At 54.3% G+C, this 26177-nt stretch overlaps 1 protein-coding gene across 2 annotated transcripts; it reads right to left on the bottom strand.

The window, feature by feature from the left end:
* Positions 1-84: 84 nt before the first annotated feature.
* On the bottom strand, positions 85-25615 carry CTDSP2 (CTD small phosphatase 2). Of its 2 annotated transcripts, XM_030554590.1 has the most exons (8): positions 25317-25614; positions 7161-7309; positions 6433-6471; positions 5330-5431; positions 4777-4833; positions 4176-4268; positions 3741-3926; positions 85-3584 (listed from the first exon to the last, which is right to left on the bottom strand). In XM_030554590.1, exons 1-8 carry the CDS (start codon positions 25378-25380, stop codon positions 3459-3461), a joined length of 816 nt encoding a protein of 271 aa, XP_030410450.1. In that variant the 5' UTR covers positions 25381-25614; the 3' UTR covers positions 85-3458. The 2 variants fall into 2 exon arrangements, with proteins under 2 accessions (XP_030410450.1, XP_030410451.1); XM_030554591.1 differs by lacking the exon at positions 6433-6471 and having other exon boundaries at positions 25317-25615.
* Between the last annotated feature and the right edge of the window lie 562 nt (positions 25616-26177).

Genomic DNA, 26177 nt, shown 5'->3' with positions numbered 1-26177 from the left:
TGGGTTGAGCCTGTAGGGGTCACTGTGAGACAGTGAGAACAAATAGGCCAGGCCCTGAACCAATAACCAGACCAAGTCACTTTCCTTTCCTGGCTTTAATCGCAGTTAATACAAAGATTCCAAAAATAGAAAGAGACCGAGACGCGGCCGGCTTCAAGTTTTTTCTTTTGAATAAGACAAAAATGTAACAAACAAAAGGAAGTGACTGTGTCACCAAAGCAACCGACATCTTTATGCCCTGGGGGGGGGCACCCCAGGGCCTCACGCTGAGTGAGGGAGAACCGTGGGAGATGGGGGCACCCCCCCGATTGCAAGGGGGAGCCTGAGCAGAGCCGTAGGGTTTAGGGGAACATGGCCCCACGTGAAAGGCAAATCAATGAGCTCAGGTGAGCATGTGAATGCTGGAAGGAGCCTGGGGAAGCCCAGCTCCGAGGCCCCAGCCAGGCTGCATTTTGGGGCTCACCTGCTGCCCGTTGGGGTGTCGGAGGCATGAGACCTGCCCAAGCACCTACAGCTAGACTCCCCTGTCCTCAGGGCTCCTGGCTGCAGCACAGGGGGTGGGGATTTCCCACAGCCACATGCATTGCGGGGTAACTCACCAGAGGCCGTTGATAGGAGTGGGGCTGGACCGGATGCTGGGGGAGGTCCCCCAGGTATGTGCAGGGGTGGGGCTAGGGCAGGAGGGAGAACAGGTCAGATGTGGTAACCCCGAGATAGGAGTATGGTGGTTCCCCCACCTGGGGGAAGGGGAAGCAAACAAGGGACCAATTTCACATCCTAGAAAGGGCATTTCAAGCCACATCAGAAGTTGGGGAGGAAGGGTCCTGAGAAGCTCGATTGAAAGAGTTGCGTTCCTGAGGAGGGAGGGAATTCGAGGGGGGGAGAGGAAACCTGTATTTAGTATAAGTTGGGGTGCCCCCCCCCGCCACCCCATCGGTGCTGGTGCTCCACTGCTCCCTGCTGGGCTCCCCCTGCACAGCTGGAGTCCCCGCTCCCGGCACACACTAACATCTCCCCCACAAGGACCCAGTCACTGAGGAGCAGAGGAGCCCTGCAAGGGGGGAGGTTTCCATTGGCCCCATTCACTGCACCCAGCTCCTCCGACCCCAAGCCTAGGCTGGCGGCCCTGCTCCTTCTGAGTCACTCGGACAGGTTCCGGCCCTTCCCAGCTGGGCCTGAGAACAGCACCCCCATGAGGGCAGGACGGGGGCTGGCCTGCCCCAGGGCCCAGCCAGGCAGGGGTCTCACAGTTTTGGTCCCACGGTGCCCTCCGCAGGTCTGGGGCTTGGCAGTAACCCACAAAGCTCCCAGCGGGGGCCAGCCCGAGCTGGCGATGGGGTACAGCTGCCTCCGGATCTTGCTCACGGAAGTGAAGCGGGTCAGACACGGGGACCAGGCCCAGACAGGGATGCCCCCAGCACAGCAGGGACTGGTCTGCGGCGTAATGGCATTTGACAGTGTAACAGCCCAGCAGAGTCCGTCCTGCTGCCAGTCCGGAGGGACTGTGTGCCAGGCCCAAAGCCACGCAGGCCGAGCGACAGCCACGGCCCAGCCCTCCCGAGAGCCCCCTCGAGGCTCACCTCCGAGGAGCGGGGATACTGCCTGCAACCCGGTCGACATTTGGCTTGGACGAAGAGCTGGTTCTCTTTGGAAAGGCCAAAGCGAAGGTGCAGCAGGGAAGGGAAGGCACTGAGATGGAGAGGGGAGGCTGCCAATGCCAGAGGTGGCTGGAGCAGCCATCACTCATCGGGGTGGCCACAGCTGTGACATGCCACAAACTCCATCCCGGCAGATGCCTCTGGGCCTTGCGGGATTGTGTTGCGGCACCACCTTGGTGTGGAACCGACGAGGAATGCTGGGAGATCAGAGAGCCGGAGGGCAGAGGAAGGGCCCTGTCTCGCCAGTCTGGTCTGGGGAAGTCAAGTTGTGCAAAGAGAGCGGGGTCAGCACAACGCAGAGCTGGGGGGGCTGGTGCCAAAGTCTCATGTCGCCCAGGGGCTCAGCTCCAGTGGGTGTTTCCTGAGACCACCTGCAGGAGCTGTTGAAGCTGAAGACGTCACCACACCGGGACTTCAGTGGGGAGCTTCTCACACTGAATATGTGGCTCCCGACCCCTTCAGCACCCCACGGAGGGGATGTTACGGTCTTCGCCCAGGCAGTCTGGTGGAGGAGGAGGAAGCAGCTTGTTTCCATGGGCCCCACGCCCTGGATGGAGGGCAGCGGTTAAGACAGGGTGGTGGGCCTGGTCCCCGAGATGGAGGGCACCGCTTTAGACTGTAGCAGCACGAGGCCAATGTGACCCTCTCCCTGCAGCTCAAAGGTGCTCCCCCCGGCCCCTGCTTTGGGCTAATCCAGCTAGGGAGGTGGAGTGTGGCTTTGGTTTAAAGTTACCCGTCAACTCGGCAGCCTCTGGCTAGGCCGCTCTCAGCATCTCCGCGTCCTTTGGAGCCGAACGGCAATTGGTGTGAGGCAAGGATCTCAGCTCCACTGGGCAACGGCAGCTGTTGGGAGTCACAGAGCCCAGCCGGGGCTGCTCCAGGAACATTCTTCAGAGCAACGCTGGCCCGAGGTTGGGATCCAGGCCAGGGAGGAGGAATCTGGTTGGGCTGGAGACCCAGCTCCTGGAAGGAGCAGGCTAAGGGACAAGGGAGAATGGAGTGTCTCCCTCAGGATATGAACCGCCCTGGGCCTGGGCCTCACTGGGGCAGGGAGGAACTGGGGAGTGGGATGCTGACCCCAGACAGGCCTGGCTCCAGCTCCAGAGGCCTCAGCAGGTGCATCCTGGAGGAGAGGGTTACAAGGAATGGGATCAGTGGCTCCACATGGGAGGACGAGACTGGGAGGTGGGGATGGCAAAGGCAGGGCTCTGGCCCAGCCCCAGGCACTGGCAGTGGGACTAGGATTCGGAGAAAGCCACAGCAAAGGTGCTGCAGCAGCTGCCCCGCCATGCGGAACGCCTCCAGGGGCCGGGGGCAGCTGGCGTTTGCCCTTGGAGCGCTGGAGTGCTGTCCTGCCAGGAGGTTGGCTGGCCATTCAGGCAGTTGCATTTAGGGGGAGGGGGGAGGCATTGGGATGCACAACCCTCCCCACCCCCCATGGCAGAAGTCGCCCAGCCAGGCCCCCCATGTGGAATCCGCAGGCGCTGTGTGTCAGGGAGGTGAGCGGGATGGGAAGCAGAGCCCCGTTTGCGAGTCGGAGTGTGGGGAGCCCTGCACCCCACAGTGCAGAGACCCCAGGGCTACCAGGGAATGGGCTCAGACCTTTGACCGGGGCTACAGAGATTTCCCCGCTCTGCAATCCAACATCCCGTCCCGTGCCCCGGTCCAAGAGGCGAGGGCTCTGGCACTGCCACTGGGGCCTGGGAGCCGACTCCTTGCCCACCCACCTCCTCCCAGCTGCTAGCGAAGGCACTGAGTGAAAATCCCCTGCAGAAATGGGCCGCCAGGGTGCTGGAGGCTCTACGGCGCCCGCAGCTGGCCGAGGCTGGTATAAACGTCCTCAGCTTCGCTCAGCTCTTCGAAGATGGGGATGAGGTTGAGCAGCTCTGTGTCCGCCATGTCATCAAACCAGGACTGGACAGGCACCTGCAGAGGGGCAAGGATGGGAGGGGAGGGTCAGCAGGAGCTCCACGGAGAAGTGAAGGCAGGCTGGGCCCAGATCCTCAAAGGGGCACGGCTTGTCTCCACTTCACTTAGCCACCCCCAGGAGCTCAGCCGTGGCCTGGGGATGGGGGGGCTCACCGCGTTCTCCGGGTGGAAGATGTAGGAGGCCGGCGAGTTGTCCAGGATGAGTGTCTTGTGCAGGTCCCGACCCAAGCGGCTGAGGTCCTTGACGTAGCAGCCCTGGTGGAAGACGCAGGACTCCCGGAAGAGCCGTGCACGGAACACCCCGCACTTGTCCAGAAGGTCCGTCACCGGGTCGGCGTACTGGTAAGAGCAAGAGAGCAGCACGTTGCTTAGAGTGGGCTCTGCCGGCACGTGGCGGGAGCGGCTCGGTTCCCCGCAGCCCAGCGCCAGGGCTAGCAGGAGCAGCTCAGCTTGCTCAGAAGATCTCCCCTATCCCGCCATGGCTAGGCCACGGGCAGGCCAGCAGCACAGAGAACCTCTCCCAACCACGTCCCTTCTGCCCGGGGCAGGCTGGCAATGTGGGGAAACACCCCTCCAGGTTTCCCTTACCTTGGCCAGGCTGGCAGTGAAGAGGACACACTCAAACAGCTCCCCCATCCGCCTCAGGAATTCGTCCACAAAGGGTCTCTTGAGCACATAGACCTAAGGAGGGAAGGGACCATCAGCAGGGGGCAGGAGAGACGCCGGGGTGAGGGGAACACAGCCCCTGGGGGACACAATGCTGGCAAGCACTGGGGGAGGGTCCCTAGCATTGGCCTGGGGCTTATGCTCAAGCAGATGGAGCCTGGTGCCTAGTGCTGCCTGCCCAAAGCTGCCCCTTGGGAAACCAGCTGGAGGGGCACCAGCGTGGGGGCTTCAGCCCAGGTCCCGTCACCCTTCCCCTTCCCCCACCACGCCCGGCACTGAACCCAGCCCCGTCGAGTCCATCTTCCTCCGGTGCCAGCAGCCGCCTCCTGAAACAAGTAATCAAGAATAGGCCGTGCTGCCTAGTAACAGCCTATCCTGGATTACTTGAAGCAGGCGATGGCCTCCGCAGATCCTCCGCAGCCCCAGGGAACTCGGCCTCCTTGCACCCAGGCCAGGATGGGCCCCGCTCCTGGAACAGATTCTGGTCACAGTGCCACCCACCCCATCAGAGGGACACACCTACCTGGTGCAAGGTCCCCTCTATCTCCACAGGCACTACGAAGTCAGCATTGTTGATTGGCTGAGGGGGGAAGGAATCAAGGGGTCTGTTAGCACAAGGGCAGCAGAGGGGGTTCCCCAGCTCCCCAGGGGCAATGGGAAACCAGACAGAGCATGCATGCCATGGTGTCTCTGCACGCATCTGGCCCTGCTCTGAGGGAGATGGTGTCAGAGAATTTTGCTTTGGCGAGAGAGGAGCATTGCACATAGGAGCCTCCAGGACCCGCTCCAAACCTTCCAGCCAATGGGGCACAGCAGATCCCGACCTCCCTGGCTGCCCCAGCCCCTCCCAGAACATCTCATGCCTCGTTTCCAGCCCTCGGCGCCCCCGATGCGTCACCCTTTTGTGGGGCATTCACAGAATCTGGGATTAAGTATTCTCCATTGCCAGCAGTGGCTCAGAACCCAGCTCCAGAGAGCCAGATCCACCTGTTCCTGCTCCCACACCGTCTCTTCCCATGAGCAGCCTCTCTGCGCCACCCCTCCACCCTACCCCCTGAGCAAGCATGTGGGGTCACCTTAAAGGAGCTGTGCACCAGCGTCTCATCCAGGTCGATCACCACGCAGATCCTGCCCTGGTCCCACTGAGTCACCTCGGGGAGCAGACACGTCCCGGGAATCTGCAAGCAGATACACGCCCAGCTGTCAGAGGGATTTGGGGAGCAGCCTTGGCCCTGGCTCATATGCAGTTCACAGGTTGAATTGCTCCTCCTCAAAGAGAGAAGGCTCCTGATCTCCAGCAGCTCCCCCATCTCACAGCGAGTTGGGGTGTCCGTCCATGTCCTGACACTGGAGAGAATTCCACTGGGGACCAGCAGGGAGACTCTAAACATCCCATCCAGATATCTGGGCGATACCCTCCCCATGACCCTGAGCACCCCACAGAATTACTACCCTCCTTGATCTACACAGCTCCTATCAGGACCATCCTGAATTCCCACTGGGACTGGCCAGGGACTGGGGAGAGACCTCGTGCCAAAGCTGCATGGACTGTGGCACATAAGACTGGCCATACTGGGTCTGACCAATGGCCCAGCTAGCCCAGGATCCTGTCTTCTCACAGGGGCTGGTGCCAGATGCTGCAGAGGGAGTGAACAGAAAAGGGAAATTATCAAGTGATCCGTCCCCTGTCGTCCAGTCCCAGGTTCTGGCAGTCAGAGGCTAGGGACACCCAGAGCATGGGGCTGTGTCCCTGACTACCTTGGCTAATAGCCATTGATAGACCTCTCCTCCAGGAACTTATCTCCTTCTCTTTTAAATTATGCTTCTGGCTTTCACAATACCCTCTGGCAATGAGATGGTGGTGCTAAAAGATGGTGACCTTTACCTTTTCTCCAGTGGAGGAGCGGTCTCCATCCCACAATGCTCAGGGATGAGTGGGGAACTTTGAAGTGAGGGGGAGTAAGGGCATGTTACGTCTTAAGCTTCTCCACCTTCCCTGGGAAGGCAGTTCGCTCTGGGCTGGAGCCAACACCCAAGCAAAATCCACAGGACTCCCACTGATACTGTGGGGTTTGGATCAGGGCCTGTTTCCGTAGGAGAGGAAGGGCATTTGCTTGGGAGATTGGAGCTGGGAATCTCAGCCACCCACACAAATACCCGGCGGCTGCTTAGCACATACCTGGTAGAACTGGTACTGAAGACACTGCAGCAGATCGGACTAAAGCAGGAAAGAAGAGGAGAAATGCAGGTATTAGGGTGACAGCCGGCAGCAGCAGAGAGACAGCGTGGCCCTGACTGGGCGGGGGGACTAACCCGCCCCGTTAGCCCTAGCCATCTGGGGACAGGACAGAACTCCCCTCCAATTTGCTGCCACGTGCTTACAACAATTCTCATCTGAGAGAGGGGGAGAGAAATCAATTAGGAAATAATCAAAGGCTAATGAATATCAGCACAAGCACTGGGTCAGCCAGAGAACATGAGAATTAAGACAGATCAAGCAGGGAAGGGCTCAGAGACAAAACTGCAGCAGGTATTTCTCTCTCTCACACATACACACATTCATGTGGTGGCATATGGAGACTTGTTTATGGAGAAGGGGCCCAGTGCTGCCACCTGGTGGAACATTCCCATCACAGCAGGTGGGGGTACCTGCACCCGCACCTGCTCTATGAGTTTTGGGGGAGATGGGTGCGACTTTAGGGGGTTGTGCTTGGATGAGGGTTCCTTCTATTCACGTCTGCGGCAAGGCTACAGAACCAGACTCTCTGGCTTTTTGGTTTACCGTGATCAATGAGGAACAAGCTTCGTTCTTAAGACACAGGCATGTCCTACGTGGGGTCAGATACAGCGGTGTCTAGCGGGTCAGTAGCCCAGCTCCAGTTCCCCCCTGCCCTGCAGCCCCCTTACCTTAGCGATGGTGCTGGGTTCCTCCTTGTGCAGTGCATGCTCCCCGCCACAGCCCGACTGACCAACATTCTGTGCGCGGAGGCAACAGAAAAGCGCCTTGAATATGTTCCGGCTACGAGGCTTCTTGGGAGAAGACTTGGACACCAAGCCTGGAACAAGGAGCGAGAAACACAGCCAAGTGTAAGCAAGATGGTCACCCGCACAAAGCCGGCGCCCCAGGCGGGATACAGACCAACCTCTTGGTACTGCAGGGTCTGGCGGGAGAGATCCGGTCCACTGCAGCGTGTTTGGGAGACCAGCTCAGCACAAGGGCTGCAATCACTGAGGCATATGGGCCCAGCAGAGCAGGACTGGGGGGGAGGAGGGGACAAGTGAGCCCCTGAAAAATGAACCATAGCAGAAATCCAAGCAAAGGACTGTGGGCAAAATTCCTGGAAGGATGGAGTGGGTTCAGCTCAATAGTCCTCACCCATCCATGTGCTAACCCACCACCACGCGTCCCTCCCCATTGCCCCATCCCACCCAACGCCGTTGAAGGCTGCCACCCTCCCAGCCCCAAACTGGGAGGGACCCAGGGCTGCAATGTTGAGTAGCAGCCAGATGGTGGCGCTGCAGACCCGCAAGTCCCCAGCACCTTTGACGTATGGTCATGTCCAGGAGCTGCTGGAGGACCAGAAGTGGGAGGGGGAGCTCCCAGGAGGAGGGGGAAGCAGCAGGCTGGTGCAGCAGGTGAGATAAACAGCCCCTGGCTCAGAGCCAATGTGGGGGAACAGCCTGGGGAGGCACATGTCACAGCCCCCCAGCGCGATCATTAGCCAAGCGAGGGTCACTGAGCCTGGGTGGGAGGTGAGCTGGGGACAACACATGCTGCAGCCCGCGGGAAATCCAGTCATTCTTGGGCACTAGGCAGTAAAAAACTCTGCAAGGTCCCCCCCCACCCCCCCAAGGAAACCAGGCAGCTGTTCACAGGGCGGAGATGCCAGCCCGGGCTTTGAGCCACTGGCCTGGGGAGGGACAGCAGCGTCTCTGGGGCCATTGTGCAATTGAGACCCCCATCCCTCCCTCCCAAAGAGTCTGAAAACGAAAGGCCCGATCTTGCTACCGCTGGCATAAAGCAGGAGTAACTCAGTAGGAGTCGGCGCGGTCAGACCAGCAGGAGCGGCAGAGCAGGTCTGGAGCCTGCAGTCGGCGGGCCGCCCTCCGGAGCAGCCCCGAGTCACGCTCCAGAAACTGCATCCTTCCGTCAGCACCATCCTGGTGCCATAACTCCACTGCCCCAGGGCGCCACGGGGCCCCTCCCTCGCACCCTCTGGCTCCACCCCCTTCGCTGTCATTCTGCATCCCAGGTTTTGCTCCCCTCCAGTCCAAGCATATCATCTTGGGGTTTAGAGGCAGTTGAGAAGAATTCCCATCACTTTCCGTGCCACCTGAGTCACCAGCCCCTCCAGGCAACCAGGTGCTGAGGCCCAGCAGTGTCTAAGCACAAATGGGCACCTGGGCATGGTAGGGCTGACTGGCTAACCCCGGGCAGCGCACCAGGGCTGCCCAGAGGATTCAGGGGCCCTGGGGCAAAGTGGGGGAGCTGCGGCGCTTGTACTCATCTGGTGGCAGTCCACGTTTTCGGTGGCATTTCGGCGGCGGGGGACCCTTCAGTCGCTCCGCGTCTTCGGCAGCACTGAAGGGCCCCTCGCTGCCAAAATGCTGCTGAAGACCCAGATCGCTGCTGGGCCAGGGCTCGCGGGGCTGGGGCCAATTGCCCCACTTGCCTCCCTCCCCCCCCAGCACGCACTGGCCAACTCCATGCACTGGCCAACTCCAGGCACGGTGTACCACAATTCTCCCAACTCCCCCCCACCCCACCACACTGGTCTCTCGAGCACAGGCTGCCCACTAGGCCAAATGTTGTACCATGCTCCACGGAGGTGACGTGGGGCTTATCTGCTCTTGGGACCCAAGCCGGGATTTACACCCAGGGCTCCAGAAGTGCCCGGTATCTCTCAAGGGCGCTGAGCACACGCAGCCCTTGTCTTAACAGAGATCCACCCACCTGTCCTGGCATCTCCCTGTCCTAGTGTAGCACAGTCAGACACAGCCCATGGGCCAGAGGAGAGATCAGAGGCTGGCAAGTTGTAGTGAAGCCCATATGAAAATACTTCACACCAGCGCCGCTGTGCAGCCAGCCTGACTGAAGCCCCCGCACATCCGGGAAAGCAGCATGGCCACAGCAAAGGCACAGCGGGACTGAGGGCTAAGGATTCTCCCACTAGGAACTCTGCCACCGACTCATTGTGTAACCTTGGGCAAGCCCCTTCACCTCTCCTGCAACTAGTACCTTCTTCAGGGGGCTGAAAGTTACTCATGCATCTGCATGCTCACAGCATGCACCCGGCGGTGCCTCGCCTGGCAGGCTCCATCCCCGGCCCATCCTGGAGAGATCTGAGCAGAGTGTCCCCAGGATTGCAACTGGGGAGAGGAACCTGGGGCCAGCAGTGACCCCAACCCATCAGTAATCTGCATCTACAGCTCCCTGCACCGGCTCCTGGCAGCGAGAAAGATCAGGCTGTGTCCCCGTCCCCGTTCCCGTCCCCGTCCCCCTTCGATAACTGCAGCAGCATTTCCTCTTTCTCTGGCACCGTGCTGTGGTGGACGAGGTTAAACGGCATTAATCACCCCAGCCGCATTCGGCGATGGCTCCCCTCCCGAGAGCCCTGGCCCCATACCAAGAGAGCCATTCTCAGGGTCAGGGTGCAGAAGTTATAGGATGGCACAGAGAGGGCAACTGGGCAGGCGACTGGCTGGCTCCAGAGAGTCTGTAAAATCTTAGCCTTAACGGATCAGGGGCCAATGGTCTCCTTGCACCAGCCAGCTCCCATTTACAGAGACAAATGCAGGGGTTCGCTCCTAATTGTGACAAGAACCATTGCAATGGACCTGCCTGCTAGAAGCAGGGCCGGAACCTTTGGCCACCCCAGCATGAGCCCGGCTGGCTCAGGGTTGGGCTGGGTTAATGATAAACCTGATGTTTGCTTTGCTGACAATCCAAAGGGAAAGGCTCTGCGGGGTGCTGGGAGAGCTCTGAAGGAGGTACCAGGCCTGGAGACAGCAGGAGGCACACAGGGTGGAACAAAACAACCTCCCTACACACACTCAAGCAAACACACGCACACACACCCCCACGCACACACCCAGCACATTTCCCGGGCTAAGATTAATTTATAACACCTGCTGCATTTCCTTGTTCCTCCCTAGTCAGAGAATCTCTTCACATGCTGATCTGAAATTTCCTTTTTAAAACCTCCATTTTGGGCCGAAACTCTTTCCCCGTCTCCTTCACAATGCTGAGCTAAGCACCGGGAGGGAGGAAGCATCTTTCACTCCTCCACCAGCTGCAGAAGCTCAATGGCCAACGCGACTGGCAACCAAGAACCCCCAACCCACGGTCAAACTCAGGTCTCCAGATCAGATGCTCCCAGCCCCATCACTGCATTATCTGCTCTTTGGGGCTTCTCCAAACCCAGAAGTGCCAGGAACGTGTCCCTAGGGGAACAAACATTGAGAATGCCCCACTGAAGAAGATATAGGAACAGAGGGTTTGCCACCACAGCAGCCCGTGGACCCAATGTGTCCAGTATCCCAGCTCTAGCAGCGGCTGCTGCTAAATACTCCCTGCCCAGTTACTCCATGCTGAATGGTCAGGGCATGGTAAATTGCCCCCTCAATCAGGAAGTCTGATCACCTCTAAAACAAATCAATCGCAAACAAAAAGTAGCCATGAGCCATGGAAATGGAGGAGGCATGTCTACACATGAAAGTTAATCCAGACTAAGGTAGGGTGTGAATATAAAGCAGTTTATCTATTCCCCAATTCCCTCCACATGCAGGTGCTGCTCTCATTCCAGAGTAAAACAGGAATAGCTATTCTGGAATAACTCCCTGTGTAGACAAGCCTTAAAAATCTCTTTATGGTACGGACTTCAGTGTCCCGTGCCTAGTTGACTTCACTCTCTCACTCCTGGTGACATTTCAGACCACACTGGAACCCAATCCTTCTCCTGGAATTAGCGCCCGACCCATAGATCCACTCCCACCTTGGGGGAATCTTTCCAGGTTGTGGGTTTCTATTTTCATGTTGGGCCGGAGGAAGGAGGCGACTTGGCTGATACAGACTAGACAATGAGCAGTTCAAGAAGCCTTCTCCACTCTCCAAGTTTTATGCTCATCTTGAGCCCTAACCTAACCCCACCTGGCTCCCTCTCTGAATTTGCATCTCCAGCTGACGCATCAGGAAGCAAGCAGGACAACTGCAGTCAATGAGTCAGCAGACACACACACACACCTCTCCCACGTGCGTTCCAGGAACAGCAGGCAAGCTGGGATCATCTTCCATTCTGGGTGAGGGGTCGGGCTGCCAGGGTAGTATCAAGAGAAGTGTTTTTTCAGGGAGCCTTAGCTTGGGAATGCTTCAAACCATCCCAAAGCTCGTTGGAACGTTCCTAGGCCAGAAGGGACCACTGTGATCATCTAGTCTGACCTCCTGCTTAGTGCAGGCCATAGATGCCCCGGAATTCCCTCTTGTTTGCCAGTAATGGAGAATTCACCATAACCCCTGGTAAAATTGTTCCAATGGTTAATTCCATTCACTGTTAAACAGGTGCCTAATTTCCCTTCTGACTTTGTCTAGCTTTAACTTCCAGCCATTGGATTCTGTTAAGACTTCAATCTGGCAGACAAAAGAGCCCATTAGCAAATTTTTATTCCCCACCTAGGTACTTGCAGACTGTGATCAAGCCACCCCTTAACCCTCTCTTTGTTACGATAAATAGATTGAGCGCCTGATGCTGTGAAGAGGACCCTGACCTCGCTGTTGCTAATCAAACACCTTTGTCACATGCTTATTTGTCTAGAGGAGCATCTGTGGCTTGAGATCACATGTATGTGTTTTAAAGGGGGAGAGAGATGGAGAGTGAGTTCCTTAGGGCCAGCTCCCAACCCCTCGCATAACAGGGTCAGGGACATGGCTCCCAAATGGAGCCTCCAGAGCATTTCCAGCATCACTGGGTTCTTTATGGGCCAAAACACACTCATTGGAAAATACTGTATTTCCTACTGTATATGCCGAGGCGCACCAAGGTTTGGGGACATGGTGGCGTAGGTCAATGCATGAGTCAGCCAGCAGCTCTCAAAATAGCCAAGACTGAAGTCAGTTACAGTAACCCAGTTTCCAATGCAGCTCTTGAAAGGAAGAGACAAGTAGCCAGCGGCAAAGGTACAGGAGGCTGTGGTATATATGGTATCCAACCACTTCTCCTGACGTGGCTCCCTGGGTACCACTGTCACAGGCCCAACATCCTGCAGGGAGCCAGGGTGGCTGCTCTCCAAGACAGGCTCCTGGTCACGATGGATGCCTGGGCTCATAAACGGTGGCAAATCTATGCACCAGGAGAGCCAGGGTCAGGAACAGGGAGAGGGATAATGAGCGGGAGACCAAGTACCATCTATGAGAAGAATCCAAAGTCAGCGGAGACCTTTTCCTTGGCCACAGCATGGATCACTCCGATTTTTTCTATGATCCAATAAACACCTTTCCCCAAACCGCTTCCAGGGCTCATAGCAGCACCAGCTCCTCATAGGAAAAAGATATTGGACAATTCACTGCCGTGAGAACACCAGCCCCTGCCAATCCTGGTATTTCTAGAGCACCCATCACCATAGTCTCTGGGCCCAGAGGGTGCTGTCGTACTGCGGCCATCATCTCATTTGTCCACCTCAAATTTTACTTTCCGGATCTTCTGTCTTCACAGTGGCAATTCCAGCCAGATGCTGCAGGCGCTGGGGTCTTGCCACCTGCCTTCCAGAGTCTCGCTTTTCAGGGACCCATCACTCAGACTGGAGTGCGGGGGTGGGTCTTCCAACCCGAGGTAGCCGCTCCCTCGATTCCCGAGCCAAAGTGCTAGAGGTTAATGAGAGGCAAGAATCCTGGGCTAAGGTAAGACATGACCGTAGGGAGGGCCAGGCCCAGCCATTGTGGGGAGAGCAGAGAGGTGCATCTTGCTGGTGACTGAACTCACCTCAGGAACCAAAGTGCTGCCACTACTCTGTACCCCGGGGGTGGGGGCTTTAGTGTAGCACCCCCACCCCGATTGTCCCTGTAAAGAGTCAGACTCACCTTCCTACTGCAGCCCCTGGAGAGCCTATTTCTTGGTGCAACGACAGTGATTTACTTCCTCTGAGGCACACAAGGGCACCCCCCTTTCTGTCACTCCCCCACACATCCTCCCCCGCTCCCCACCCCATGCCCACACTTTGCTTTGCCAGACCCCTCCCCTCCAGTGCACTTCAGTCCCTGCCCACTGCCCGTTCTTCTCACCCCGCCCTCCGGATTCCCTGTTCTGCCTTGGGACACTGCACCTGTCCCCTGGTCTCACACTTGGACTCTCCCCAGGTGGTTACTTCTCCTCTGGGTTTCTAGTTGCCTGGGGGAAGGGGGGAATCTCAAAGACCCTCAGCCCCAGGGGAAGCCATCCAGAGGAGCACAATAAACGTCACCCACCAATTTCCAGTCTGTTTGGACTGGAGCTAGAATGACAACAGAGGAGAAATGGGCGGGTTATCGGCCCGTCCCAACAAGCCCAGACTTCCCTCCCCAGCCCATCCCCATAACGAAGGGGAGATGACCCCCCATTTACACCCTGCAGCTGGAAGCAAGCTCAGCTTCAGCCCGTAATGCTGAGGGGCTGAGCCCCCCCATCCTCCCTGGCCCAGGCACTCCCACAGTGAGCTCCATGCACCAAAGCTGCCTGTTAATCCATTCACTGCTGATGCACAGAGCAGTTACTCAATGTCAAAAATACACCCAGCGCATCCTCACCACGTCTCAGTGACCTGGCCCAGGGCCCCGTGCAGCAGGGTCAGTAGCTGGGAGGGACGAGCTCACAGAGTCAGGAAGGGATTGGGATCATCTCTCTTTGTGGGGTTGGGGGAACTAGCTACTCCTTCTAGGAATCCCAAGGGGAAACTCTGTCTGGAGCTGTCCCCGGTGTGGGGAGATCAGGGCAAGGCAGCAGAGCGGGATCCCCTGGGATGAGACGCAGAGGGGAGGAAGGGTCTCCAGCACCTGACAGCTTGCCTGACCTGTGGCCCAGGAACAAGCAGTGCCAAGGGAAAGGTGACTCCCCCTGCAGCTCCCAGAACAGGTGGGGTTGCCGCTGCCTCCTTCCTTAGCTTCCTGCCTCCCTCTCTCTGCAACTTCACTCCCAAGACAAGCGGTGGAACCCCAGGTCAGACTGGGGGTGCTGCAGAGCAGACGAGAGGGAAGGGGGTGGGGGTTAACCCACAGCGGTAAGGGCGGAGGCCCCAGAGCAGAAAGGAATTATGGCACGTCCCAGAGCAGATGAGCTCTTCAGAGCAGGCAGGCAGGGAGCTCCAGGACATGAATTATTCTCATGGTAGAGCCCCTATTATATCAACCAGTTCCAAGGGGCTGGACACGGCAAGCACTAAGAGCCCCCTGGCCAGGGGGTGGGGCTGGGAAGGAGCAGGAGACCTTTCCCCTTGCGCAGATTTTGCAGCTCCCAACAGGGGGAAGATTTAGAGCTCATGAGCAAGGGACCTTCCCCTTGCACGAGGGAGGGGGGATTTAAACAGTCCTGAAGCCCACCCTAGACCAGTGATGGTGCAGCTTCCGAGCCCCAATCAGTAGCAATCCCCCTGGTACTTTTCACCCTGAGCCCAGCCCTTGTGACATGCACCCAGCCCCACTCCTCAACTCCAGATCCCGTGGCGTGAGTCAGACCCTGAACATTATTATTTCAGTGCAACTTTGCAGAACAAAGACCAGTCCCTCTGTCCAGGCAGCCCACAGCTGCCTCCCACTGGCAGCTTCCTCTCACAGACGGGATCATGGAGAGGGAGAGCTAGGGCTATCTGCGGGAGGCGGCTCATGTTTCTGTGCTTAGAGGCATCCGCACAGGCATGGTGCTGGGCGTGGTACAGAGGGAGTTGCTTTGCAATAATCCTAGTGCATTCCCAATCCAGGGAACTGTCATTAAGGTAACGAAGCAGAGAAATGACATGTAAAAAGTATTGTTTATTTGTTAAACATCCCAACAGCATCTCCCACCTGCCCTGGGGAGAACCTCCAACTTGTCTCAATCACCCGCACGGCGTAAGCGGGGCCAAGGGCACAGGGAGAATAGAGATGTAAGATCTTAGCAGCACACTGGCTGTGTGTAGGAGTAAAATATCCAACATCCTGCAACCAGCCTGCAGCACCCACTGAATGAGGAGGCTGGAAGCTGGAGATAAATACACAGATAAATACAAGTCACTGAATAAACACACTTTGGCATTCTGTGTGCCAAAGACCATACCCCCTGGAGCAGGAGATTATGCCCTGAAACAATCCTGAGATTCAGGCAAACCCTTCCATGCAGTTCTGTATGTTTTCTGACACTACTGGAAATGCTCCCAGGATACCCTTCAGGTTTCCTGATGCCAGCCTCCGAAACAAAGGATTTTAGCTCTAACTCCCACCACCAGTGGAAGCTGAGGGACAGACAAACCTCAGATGATCTCTGGTGTTTTTAACACCCCCATCTCTGGCAACACATGGCACAGTCACCCAGCCTGCAAACTGGCAGGTGGCAAGTCTGAAGTTCAACCACCCCCAAGCAGGTGACTGCGCTTACAGAAGACAATAGCACACGCTTGTTGGGTTTTCCTTTTTAAAAAAGACCAGAACAAATCCAAATGGATCATCTCCTCAAAACCGGTAGATCCAAAAAAAAGGATGCGTTGCTCCTAGCCCTAGCCAAAAAAAAATCATCTCAGGAACCAGTGGACTCCGGAGTGACACATTCACCTCAAACCGCAAAAGTTCACCTCTCACTTCAGTCCTCACTCGTGCAAAACACAGGAATCCCAGGGCCCAGCCCCTGGAGTCCCAGGTGAAGGGTTTGATGGACAGCAAAGAGCAACGCTGAAGAGGGGTCATTCCTGCTGGAGCAAAGAGATGTGGGACTGGGGGAAAACAGCTTTCAGTTACAGGCCATCCCTGAGTAAAATGAAACCTACTTTCACCTGGAGAGTGACCCAGCATTGAGTGATGCCCCATCCTCCATGCCAGCCTCCGCCCAGATTTAGCGAGAAGTTGCAGCAGGAGAAGCTATGGCTTCCTGGCACACAGCTAGTCCAGTCCCTATGAATCACAACCACAGTCACTGGGGCTCAGCAGCTGCCAGTTCAATCATCCACCTAGCAGAAGGCAACTGGTGAGGACGAGGCAGGCAGCACAGGCTCTCCCCCAGCTTAAACCTGTTTAGCAAAGGCTAACAGAGCAGAAAGACAGGAATTCCTCCTGGGCTGGGATGCACAGCATAACCCTCCTTCACCCACCAGCTCGTTAAAAGTCTGATTCACAGCTTCCCAGGACTTCCTTCTTGCACACACTGACGGGAGGAGGTTGGTTGGTTGGACAGGGTGAGTTTCTTCCATTAGAAGCCCAGATGAGCTAATGCTCACAGCCAACACTCCAGGTCTCAGTCATGTCACCTGGGTCAGATATTATCTCCCACTCATCTACAAGACAGTGGACAGGTCCCTTCCCCTATATAATTTCTGTCTAGACTTGCCTTAAGGAGGAGATCACAAAACTGGTTCAATGCTATTTGTGGAGACTCTGATGACCCGGGGCCAGTCTTCCAGGACAATATGTTGTCTCACCCCAACCCGCTAGTTCATGAAGTCTTCCCTGGAACTCAGAGGTACCCAAAGCCAGAGAGGCAGTAACAAGGATAGCTTCACCAACCGTCGTAAGGCCGAACTGCCTGGTCGGAGATGTTCAGGGCTTGTCTACACTGGATACACTACAGCAATACAGCTCCAGTGCTTCAGTGTAAACACTATTTATGCGGATGGGAAGGGTTCAGTGGCAGCAGATGACAGAACACGAAGTAATGGCCTCAAGTTGCAGTGGAGGAGGTCTAGGTTGGATATTAGGAAAAACTTTTTCACTAGGAGGGTGGCGAAGCACTGGGATGGGTTCCCTAGGGAGGTGGTGGAATCTCCTTCCTTAGAGATTTTTAAGGTCAGGCTTGACAAAGCCCTAGCTGGGATGATTTAGTTGGGGCTGGTCCTGCTTTGAGCAGGGGGCTGGACTAGATACCTCCTGAGGTCTCTTCCAACCCTGATATTCTATGATTGGTGTAGGGAATTCTACCACCCCGAGAAGTGGCAGCAGCTCAGTCAATGGAGGAATTCTTCCATCAACCTCGCCCAGTCTATGCCAGTGAATGAGCTATGCTCATGAAATTCCCTGTGTAGACCAGTTCTTTGCCAGAGTAAAGAGATACCATGACTGTGGCAGGTGTTTGAAAATGGGACACAGGCCTTTAAAATCCAAATTGCAGATCTCCTCGTCCTCAGCTGCATTAAGGAGAGAAAAGTCGAGTCAAATTCATGAGTCTCTTTGGCTGAGCATCCTGGCCAGGATTTAGGGCACTTAGCTCCCATCTGGGGAATCCCAGCCCTTGGTCTCATCTATGCAGCTGCCATTTACTGAGTCTAAGTCCTGACACATAAGGTCCAGTGGACTGAACATGAGAATGGGATCCAGAAACTCCTGGGTTATAATCCCAGAGCCAACATCGGCTCCCGCTGTGGCCTCGGGCAAGTCACCTCTCTGTTAAACAGGGACGATCGCAACCACAGCGCGGGGAAGGGAAGTGCTAAGGTTAACCTAGTGAGCATTTGTACTATTGAAAAGCGTGATATAAGTGCTAAGGATTATTAAATCTTCCAGAGCAAACCAGCGTTTCTCCCAACAAAAGACACGGCTCCTCACCCCAAGCGCACAGAGGCCGTACCTACATTAATCTTCTTTCTGAATTACTTCCAGTTGCTAATGCTAGTACAATTTCAAAGGGAGGAGGGGAGAGAAAAGCAATAGTGTAGACAAGGCATCTGGTGCCAGTCTGTGTTTTAAACACTACATCATCTGAGCCTGTCACTTCATGCCCCTGGGGCATGAAAAACACTGATGGTGGCCCAGAGCCTTCTTTACACTAGAGCTCCCACCAATGGTGCCACAACGGTACAAAATAACCACCTAGAGGAGGCCAAAGGGAACACAGCTCAGCGACACTCTAGGTTCGTGCAGGAAGAAGCCAGGAGTCGTGCTGTGAAGGGGGGAGGGAGTCAATCGTATTTAAGGCTACGTCTACACTACAGGATAAATTCGAATTAGCTTAAACCAATTTTATAAAACAGATATTATAAAGTCAATTGTGCGCATCCACAGTAGGCACATTAATTCGGTGGTGTGCGTCCATGGTCCGAGGCTAGCGTCGATTTCTGGAGCGGTGCACTGTGGGTAGCTACTGTAAAATAATGAGGCCAATAACGTTGATTTGCGTCCACACTAACCCTAATCCGATATAGTAATATCGATTTTAGCATTACTCCTCTCGTTTTGTAGGAGTACAGAAATCGATTTTAAGAGCCCTTTAAATCGATATAAAGAGCAGTGTAGTGTGGACGGGTGCAGCGTTAAATCGATTTAACGCTGTTAAAATCGGTTTAACAGCATAGTGTAGACCAGGCCTAAGATGCAAAGGCCTCTGTGTTCTACAACCAGCGAGCTCTTATTGCACAGCCGCTGCAATCCTCCCAAAGATACCCGAGCCCATGCTGCCCTTGCGCCTCTCCCTGCCTATGCAAAGTTTAGGAGTTAGGTGCGGAAGAGGCCAATTCAGAACGGTGAAGTGTGACCCTCTTAAACGGCCGGGGCTGGGTTTGCAGATCCAGGTTATTGGGGAGGGGAGCACCATGGTAGATTCCCCATCAGCTCATAGTAATCGCTGCCTAATTAATTGGCATCTCCGTAAAAAAAAAGGCCTTCTCTGCATTATATTACTGAATCAATACCCAGCAGGACTCGCTTCTCTAAGGGAAGCACCATTTATAGCGAAGCACAAGGAACAGGCCAAATTATTTCAAGCACATGACAAGGTGTAAAAGGCAAATCCAATTAAAAGCCTCTGCCCAGAGGGACATTATTCTGTGAGGCTGATGCTATATACGATCTTTAGGGCAGGTGCGGTCACTTATCACAGATTTGTACAGCACCCAGCACAACAGGCCCCAACTTGGTTGTGACCTTTTAAGTGCCGCTGCAACATATATGTCGAACAATACCTAGCCTATGTTGGAATTTCTGCCACTGATGTAGCTGCACCAATGCAAACTCCTGATGTAGCCCCCCAGCCCCCACTGACCCTGGTGTCCATCGCCCTGCGGTGGCACACGTCACAGCTACGCTAGGCGGCTTACATTGGGATGGTTACATCTGTGGGGGAAATCCCAGCATTGATTCAGAGATTACAAAACCAGAAGGAACCATTGTGATTATCTAATCTGTAAAACAAGGCTTAAGGGTGTAAGACAAGGTCTAAGGGCGTGGGGATTCATAAATCCTTGGCAAGATCTATCCTGCTTACTTATATGGCCTTCCGTACCATGATATCTGAGTACCACATGCTCTTATCTTCACCACCCCTCGGGAGATGGAGCAGTGCTAGCAGGGGAACTAAGGACAAAGCAACCAAGGATGGGATCCACAAAGGGAATTAGGCGTTGCAACACTCGACCTCACAGAACCTAATGTCTAGGCACCTAGAAATTCACAGGATCGCCTCCGCACCCCCCCCCCCCCCGCAATCCGCAAAACCCAAACCAGGCTCCCTAGACAATGAATGAGGAGAGACAGGTGCCTTGCAATGGGCAAATCAAGCATGGGAGGTGGGGAGCCACCTAAGCTAGCCAATGGGAGATGCCAATGATGGGGAGGGGGCCTTCTAAGCCTTTGCCCCTTTCATAGATAAGCACCTAAATCCAGGCTGCAAGGAGACACCTAGCAAGCCACGAACGGGAACCCCACTCCTGGAGTCAGGCAGCTAAAGCTGTTTCTTGCCTGCCTCGCACTCACCCAGGATGTGGGAGACCCAGGTTCAATTCCCCCTCTCTGCCAGAGAAGGGAGACACCTCGTCAACTCCTCTCTCTCAGGAGAGCGCTCTAACCACTGAGCCATGGGCTATTCTGATTGGGGGACCCAGTGTCTGTTGCTGAAGCTGTTCCACTGCGGATAAACAAAGGCCTGCAGGGGGCTGGACCCAAGGTGTCCCATCTCCCACCTAACTGCTGACCTATACAGTGACTCTCTGGCCCAGCGACTTCACTATTTAACCAAAGTGGAACAGCAGTAATAGGAGGGACTAAGGCCTGGTCTGTGTATGGACCTAGTTACATTGTTCAGGGCTGTGAAAAAATGTAAGGCCTTGTGCAATGCAGTTCGGTCAATCTAATTAACCCCACTAGGTCAAAGGAAGAATTCTTCCGGCAACCTAGTTATCGCCTCTTGGAGAGGTGGCTATGCTACGCCGATGAGAAAACCCCTTCTTTTGATGTTGGAAGCAATTACACTACGGCACTAGAGCGACACAGTTGTGCCCCAGTAGTGTAGACATGGCTTCAGGGAGCCCCACATCAAAATACCCCTAGCTCAGTGGTTAGCGCACTCTCCGGAAAGGCAGGAGATCCCTGTTCAAATCCATTCTCCCCCTCTGGCAGAGAGAGGGAACTGACTCTAACCACTGGGCTAAACATTTTAAGGTGGGAACCATCCTCACCTCCTCCTCCAGTTGGATTCTGACAGGGACCTGATCCTGGAGGCAGTTTCTCAGCACGCCTACAGGATTGGACCCTGCACATCTATCTTCCCCCAGTTCATTAATTGTTCTGGGGCTTCGGCGGGACATAAGCGTCCAGATGCCTCGAGGAAGACACTGCTGTGCCTGCATAAAGGCAGGACATAGGCGTCGAGGGAACTGTTATCTTGAAAACTTAGGTGCTTAAGCACGTTTAGGCACCTACAGGGTTCAGCAGGAGTTTGGCAGATCAAAGTGGAGCCAAAACTGGGAGTTAGGCATGTACATCTGGACTGTAGATGCCTAAGTACCTTTGTGGGTCCCACTTCAGGGTCATAAAGCAAGTCTGTGGCCAAGCAAGGAATTGAACCTGGGTCTCTAATCACTAGACAATCCTTCCTGCTGGACACTTTGGCATCATGTTCTCTACGTCCCTAGTCCTTCCCAGGCAAGTACAGCTATAACTTATAATGGGATTAAGAAACATTTCCGAACTGCAGCTCTTTTGCAAAAATCAGCAAGGAGCATGTTTTAGTATCAGATTCACGCTAAATGAGGTTTTTGGTGCCTCTCTTTCAACAAATAAAATAAGAGAGAAAAGCTGTTTTGTGGGATTAAGGGAAGAGGGGTCAACCAATGCTGCTCCCGAGCCATTATTTTGTAAATGGATTGAAAGGGCTGGTTAAAATGTATCTTAAAATGGCCTCACACCCCCCAGTCAGTTACCTCCCTGAGCATTGCAATTTGCAGTGCATTTTTCGAAACAGAGGAGTCGATACAGCACGTTGCTGTTTGATCTGACTCCAAAAATGGCTGTCACGACCAGAAATCCTGATCCCTTGCAGCAATCAAAATCCAGCCCTGAGAATAACTCAACAGGAAAAGCAATCCTGCCCAATCCCAGCCTTTAGGAACACCAACCACCCCGGGGAGGGGGTGGCGTGTGTGCACCTGGTAGTGAGTTCAATGGTACATATGGAAGGAACACATACTACCCTCTGTGAGGATCTGCTCTGGGGACATTTCAGCACTAATCATTTGCTTTGGGACACACACACACAGTTTGGGAAGTTCCTAGAAATGGGGGGAAACGCACATATACAAAGTCCTAGTGCTGCTGACTGAGTTAAATGTCATGTTGCGATATTGTGTTCAAACCACAAACATATAGAAGAGGAGGAAATATGTTTTCTGGTTGGGAAGTTACTGAACATTTAGAGCCAGAGTGGAGAGAGAAAGAGAGATCCTCTAGAAAGAAGGATTTCACTGGCTTTCTCCTGCTTACACATAAATCACTGCTTCTAAGAAGGGAAAAACCCATTATAACTTTGCTATTCTGTAAACATCCCAAAGGTAGCAGGAGCAGCTCCTACTGAGTCTATAAATTATCCTTAACTACAAATCTCACCCACAAACAGTGGGAATACCTTTTTAAAATTTGTCTCTGTATTTTCAAGATTTAAAAAAAATTGAGAAAAGACCCCAAAACTCCTCTGCAAAGATTCCAAACCTCTAAAAATTGAAGGATCATTTATTTCATCGGACAATAAAGGACTTAATGACAATTTTCCTATGAAGCAGTGTTCTTCTAAACTAATTCCAGTAAGAAGGTTTGACAATCCTGTGACTATCTTCCTGCTGATCATGTGGGGAAGGACGGGGTCTGAGAAAAAAAAAATCAGGTCAAATATCAAGAGGGATCTCTCTACAACTGCAATTGTGATGGTCCAACAACTAGTTATTTGAAACCAAGCTAATGAATTGCTGAGGGCAAACTCCAAAAAGGAAAAAACAAACACACAGAAACCTCCACTTTAAGAGGAATTAACACCCTTAAAGCCAACGACACAAAAACTGTTTGTATTGTTCCTATTAGGCAGATACTAGGGAGTTCAGACGCTAGGGAAATCTGTCTTTGAAACGGTCATTTGGGGTCCACAGACATCCAAAGGATGATCAGCACACACAACCCACAGGGGCTCAGTAATGGGGAAGGACCCATCTCGTCTGCACTAACCCTGCTAACAGTACCCCGTTGTGCCAGCACCCAACAGCAAGCTGCGGAAAGAGGGGATCCAAAGCCGTGTGCCCCCCACGCTCTGACTTGCAGTTAATCACTCCCCAAAAAAACCAACACTTGTTCCATTTCCTTATCAAGATCAAGTTTTACTAGTAAAATACTTGAGAATTATTCATCTTCTTTACTGTGCCACCCACCGAGACAAAAGGGAAAAAAAGAACACACAGGCCTCCTCGCGACCAACTTCCAAAGAGAGCCAGCTTGCTTGTTTGCAAGGGATTTCTCCACCCAAATTAGTGTTTCTCTGGGCGACTGCCATGAGCCTCCATTTCCCTGAAACAAGGCAAGCCAGAGTAGCGACTAGATGCTGGCATTCAATTAAACCTTTCTGTATCAGCCAGGGCACCAAGAGGAAGGGGGGGGGCGGGGGAGAACAACAATGCAAATTCAAAGCCAATGCCACCTCCAAGATCTCTGGCACTGCTGCCAAGAGCTAATCGGTAGGTAGGCCCAATCAGCCGGAGGGAACGGTGGTAAACAAACTCCCTTCACTCCGGGTGGGGCACACAGCTGATTTCTAGCATCCAAGGGGCAAAACCTACTGGACTTTTGCACAGTTTTGTCAATGTCAAAACACTGGGTGCACCCAGCATGCATGCAGCTCTCGTTTAGGCACCATAAGAAGTGGCTGGCCCATGGAGTGGTTGGCTCTTTTGGAAAAATAAAAATAAAAATTGAGCAGGAGCTGCCAGGTGCCCAGTGCTTTGGAAAAAGGGGGGGGGGGCTTTATTTAGATGCCTAAAAATTGGAGCGGAGCTCTTTGGGACAACGTGCACCCAACTGTGGGTCCTGAGCACTTGGGAGGAAGGGCAGAGGGAAATAAATCGACCCCTGAACTTTTTCGGAGTTCTGGCCCCAGAAGGAATAATACTGCCTCTTTAAGAACATGGAGACACTGGGGAAAAGGAACTGGAGAAAAACTGAGACCCCAAATTAAGCCGCCTGCAATCCCAGAGCATTCAAAGAGGGACGACAATTCCATGTTCTGTTGCACACAAACAAATGCATCACCAGGGCAATCAGAAACACCCAATAAACAATGGACTAATTATTCCTACTCCTCCAGTCACCGCACTTCACAGTCTCTGGGTACAGTTTTGCACAGCTGATTTCAAGATCTCATCCCTCCAAACGCCCCCCACACACACACACACAAAAGCCACCGCACAGGTTTTATTTCTCCTAGATTAAACTAGTGGCTAGTGAAAAAACCAAAGCAGAACTGGACTCCAGAGCTACCAATAAGGGGCACGTTTAAACTGGTTCGTGTCTCCAGCTAGGTTTTCACTACATAAGCCAAAGAGGATCCATCTTTTAATCGTTGCGTCCTGCAATTGGCAAAGTCCATTGGGTCAGCCTTGTTTTTTCCATGATGAACCCATGGCGCTCTGTGCTGGGGAAGCCTGCAAAGTTAGCAGCCTGTGGCACGGCAAAAGCAGGAGACACCTTGGGATTGAACTACCCCCGCTGCCATCTCCTATACCAGCTTGGCAAACGCCAGGTTTGGGAAAAGGCTGCTTGGAGGTGTCAGCACAGAGCCACATCCAGTCCCTTGGACCAACGTGAGAGCACCCACTTGTAGATAGGGTGACCAGATAGCAAGTATGAAAAAATTGAGACACTTCTTTTGGGGCAGGGAGAGGGGGTTGCCTATATAAGACAAAGCTCTTAATATCAAGACGTCTGGTCACCCTACTTGTAGACAAGGGCGGGGCAGAACAAACAGCAGCTAGTAGGAAGCAATGTAGCTCAAACCTGACGTTTTAAGATCTCAGATGAAAAAAAAATCGTTTCAAATGCAAGAAAATCCAGGAGTTGGGCTCCGCGGAAAGGGGGAGGGGGAACGCATGGAAGCCCCTGGCATTCCTTCCTCTCCACATAACTAGGATGTTTATGAAAATTCCCCAAATCCCAGCCGCCCAGGACAGCAGAGGAAGGAGGGGAGAAAGCCGATCACAGCGACAAAAAACAAACCCACCAGCGAGGGGGAAAAGGCAGGAAAATCGCAAGCACATTTAAGGGTCAAGTGAGGATTTTGCATCTGGGTTGAGTCGCCCCCTTTCAAAGGCTCTTTTTGCAAATATTAATAAAGGGGGGGAGGGTGACGGCAGGCGAAGGGCCCCGCGTAGCTGCAGAGATGGAAGAGCAAAGCCCCATACACACGTCGCTAAACATCGCTACTGCGCCGAACGCGAGTGGGAAAGGGTGCAAAAGACACCCCCTCCGCATTTGCACAGATCAGGAACAGCCCCTTCGCCCCACGTTGCCTAGATCAGGAGTTAGCTCCCCACCATTGCACAGACTGGGGAGGTGGGGGTGGGGAGAGAGACGCCTCCTGTTTCTCATTGCAAAGTTTCTAACTTTCTCTCCCTTACCTTGTTTTGCAAGCACCAGGGCTTCTTCCCTCTGGACTTGGGTGATGATAGAACCGCTTTCCATCTAACAATCCCACAGATCCAGGGGATCCTTTGGGTGGGAGGGGGTTGGGGGAGGGAAGAGGCCCAGGGAGGCGGGGGCGGGGGTGCTGTGTGTAGGAGGTGTGGGGTGGTCCTCAGCTGCAAATGCCCTGGAGTAGGCTGCATGCATGCATGCATGCCGAGCAGCGGCTCCGGGCTTCTCAGATCGGGTCCAACATGGAGAATCCGGGGCTGGAGCGCAAAAAAAAAAAAAAAAAAAAAAAGCTTCCCCCCCACACACACATATACACACACACACACACACACACACACCAGAGGAAATGGGACACAGGCGCGGTTTCCAGGCTCCCCCTCCCTCTTCCAGATAAACAACCAGCAGCCGCAGCTCCCCGAGCCCCTGAGGCAGGCTGAGCCCCACCTGCGGAGCGCCAACCCCGGGCAAATCACACAGAGGGCGGGAGGAGACCCGCCATCCGAAGGCGGCGCACAAGGAGAGTGGGGGACGCGCCCCCCGTTACTTTGTTGCAACGTTCGAAGCTTTGTTATTTTGTATCGGTCGAGAAGCGCTCAGACTGGAGTGGGGAACCTTGAAACTACTCCCGGGCTCTGATTGGCCACCGAGGAAGAGGGCGGGGCTAGAACGCTTACTATGGGGTGTTTACCTAACAAACATTCCAGCCGGCCAGGGAGTGGGCAGGGGCGGTCCCGCGTCTCGCACCAGGGGCTGCACTGCCTCTGTTTACCCCAGTGATCCGTGCCAGGGTGGGGGAAATACACCCTCCCCGAGTGTGCAGGAGAAAGACCTGGATGGTTCGGTCA

Source organism: Gopherus evgoodei, chromosome 3, assembly GCF_007399415.2.
Source record: "Gopherus evgoodei ecotype Sinaloan lineage chromosome 3, rGopEvg1_v1.p, whole genome shotgun sequence".
Lineage (NCBI taxonomy): Eukaryota > Metazoa > Chordata > Testudines > Testudinidae > Gopherus > Gopherus evgoodei.
Note: the sequence above shows the minus strand (reverse complement) of the source record. Positions and strands in the feature narration are given on the sequence as shown.

Coding starts and splice junctions, on each gene's coding strand:
- CTDSP2 (XM_030554590.1), bottom strand. CDS start 25,380: ATGGAAAGCGGTTCTATCATCACCCAAGTCCAGAGGGAAGAAGCCCTG. Junction 4,269..4,776: donor TAGAGGGGACCTTGCACCAG/GTAGGTGTGTCC, acceptor TTCCCTCCTTAG/GTCTATGTGCTCAAGAGACC. Junction 3,585..3,740: donor TCTTCCACCCGGAGAACGCG/GTGAGCCCCCCC, acceptor GCCCCTCTGCAG/GTGCCTGTCCAGTCCTGGTT.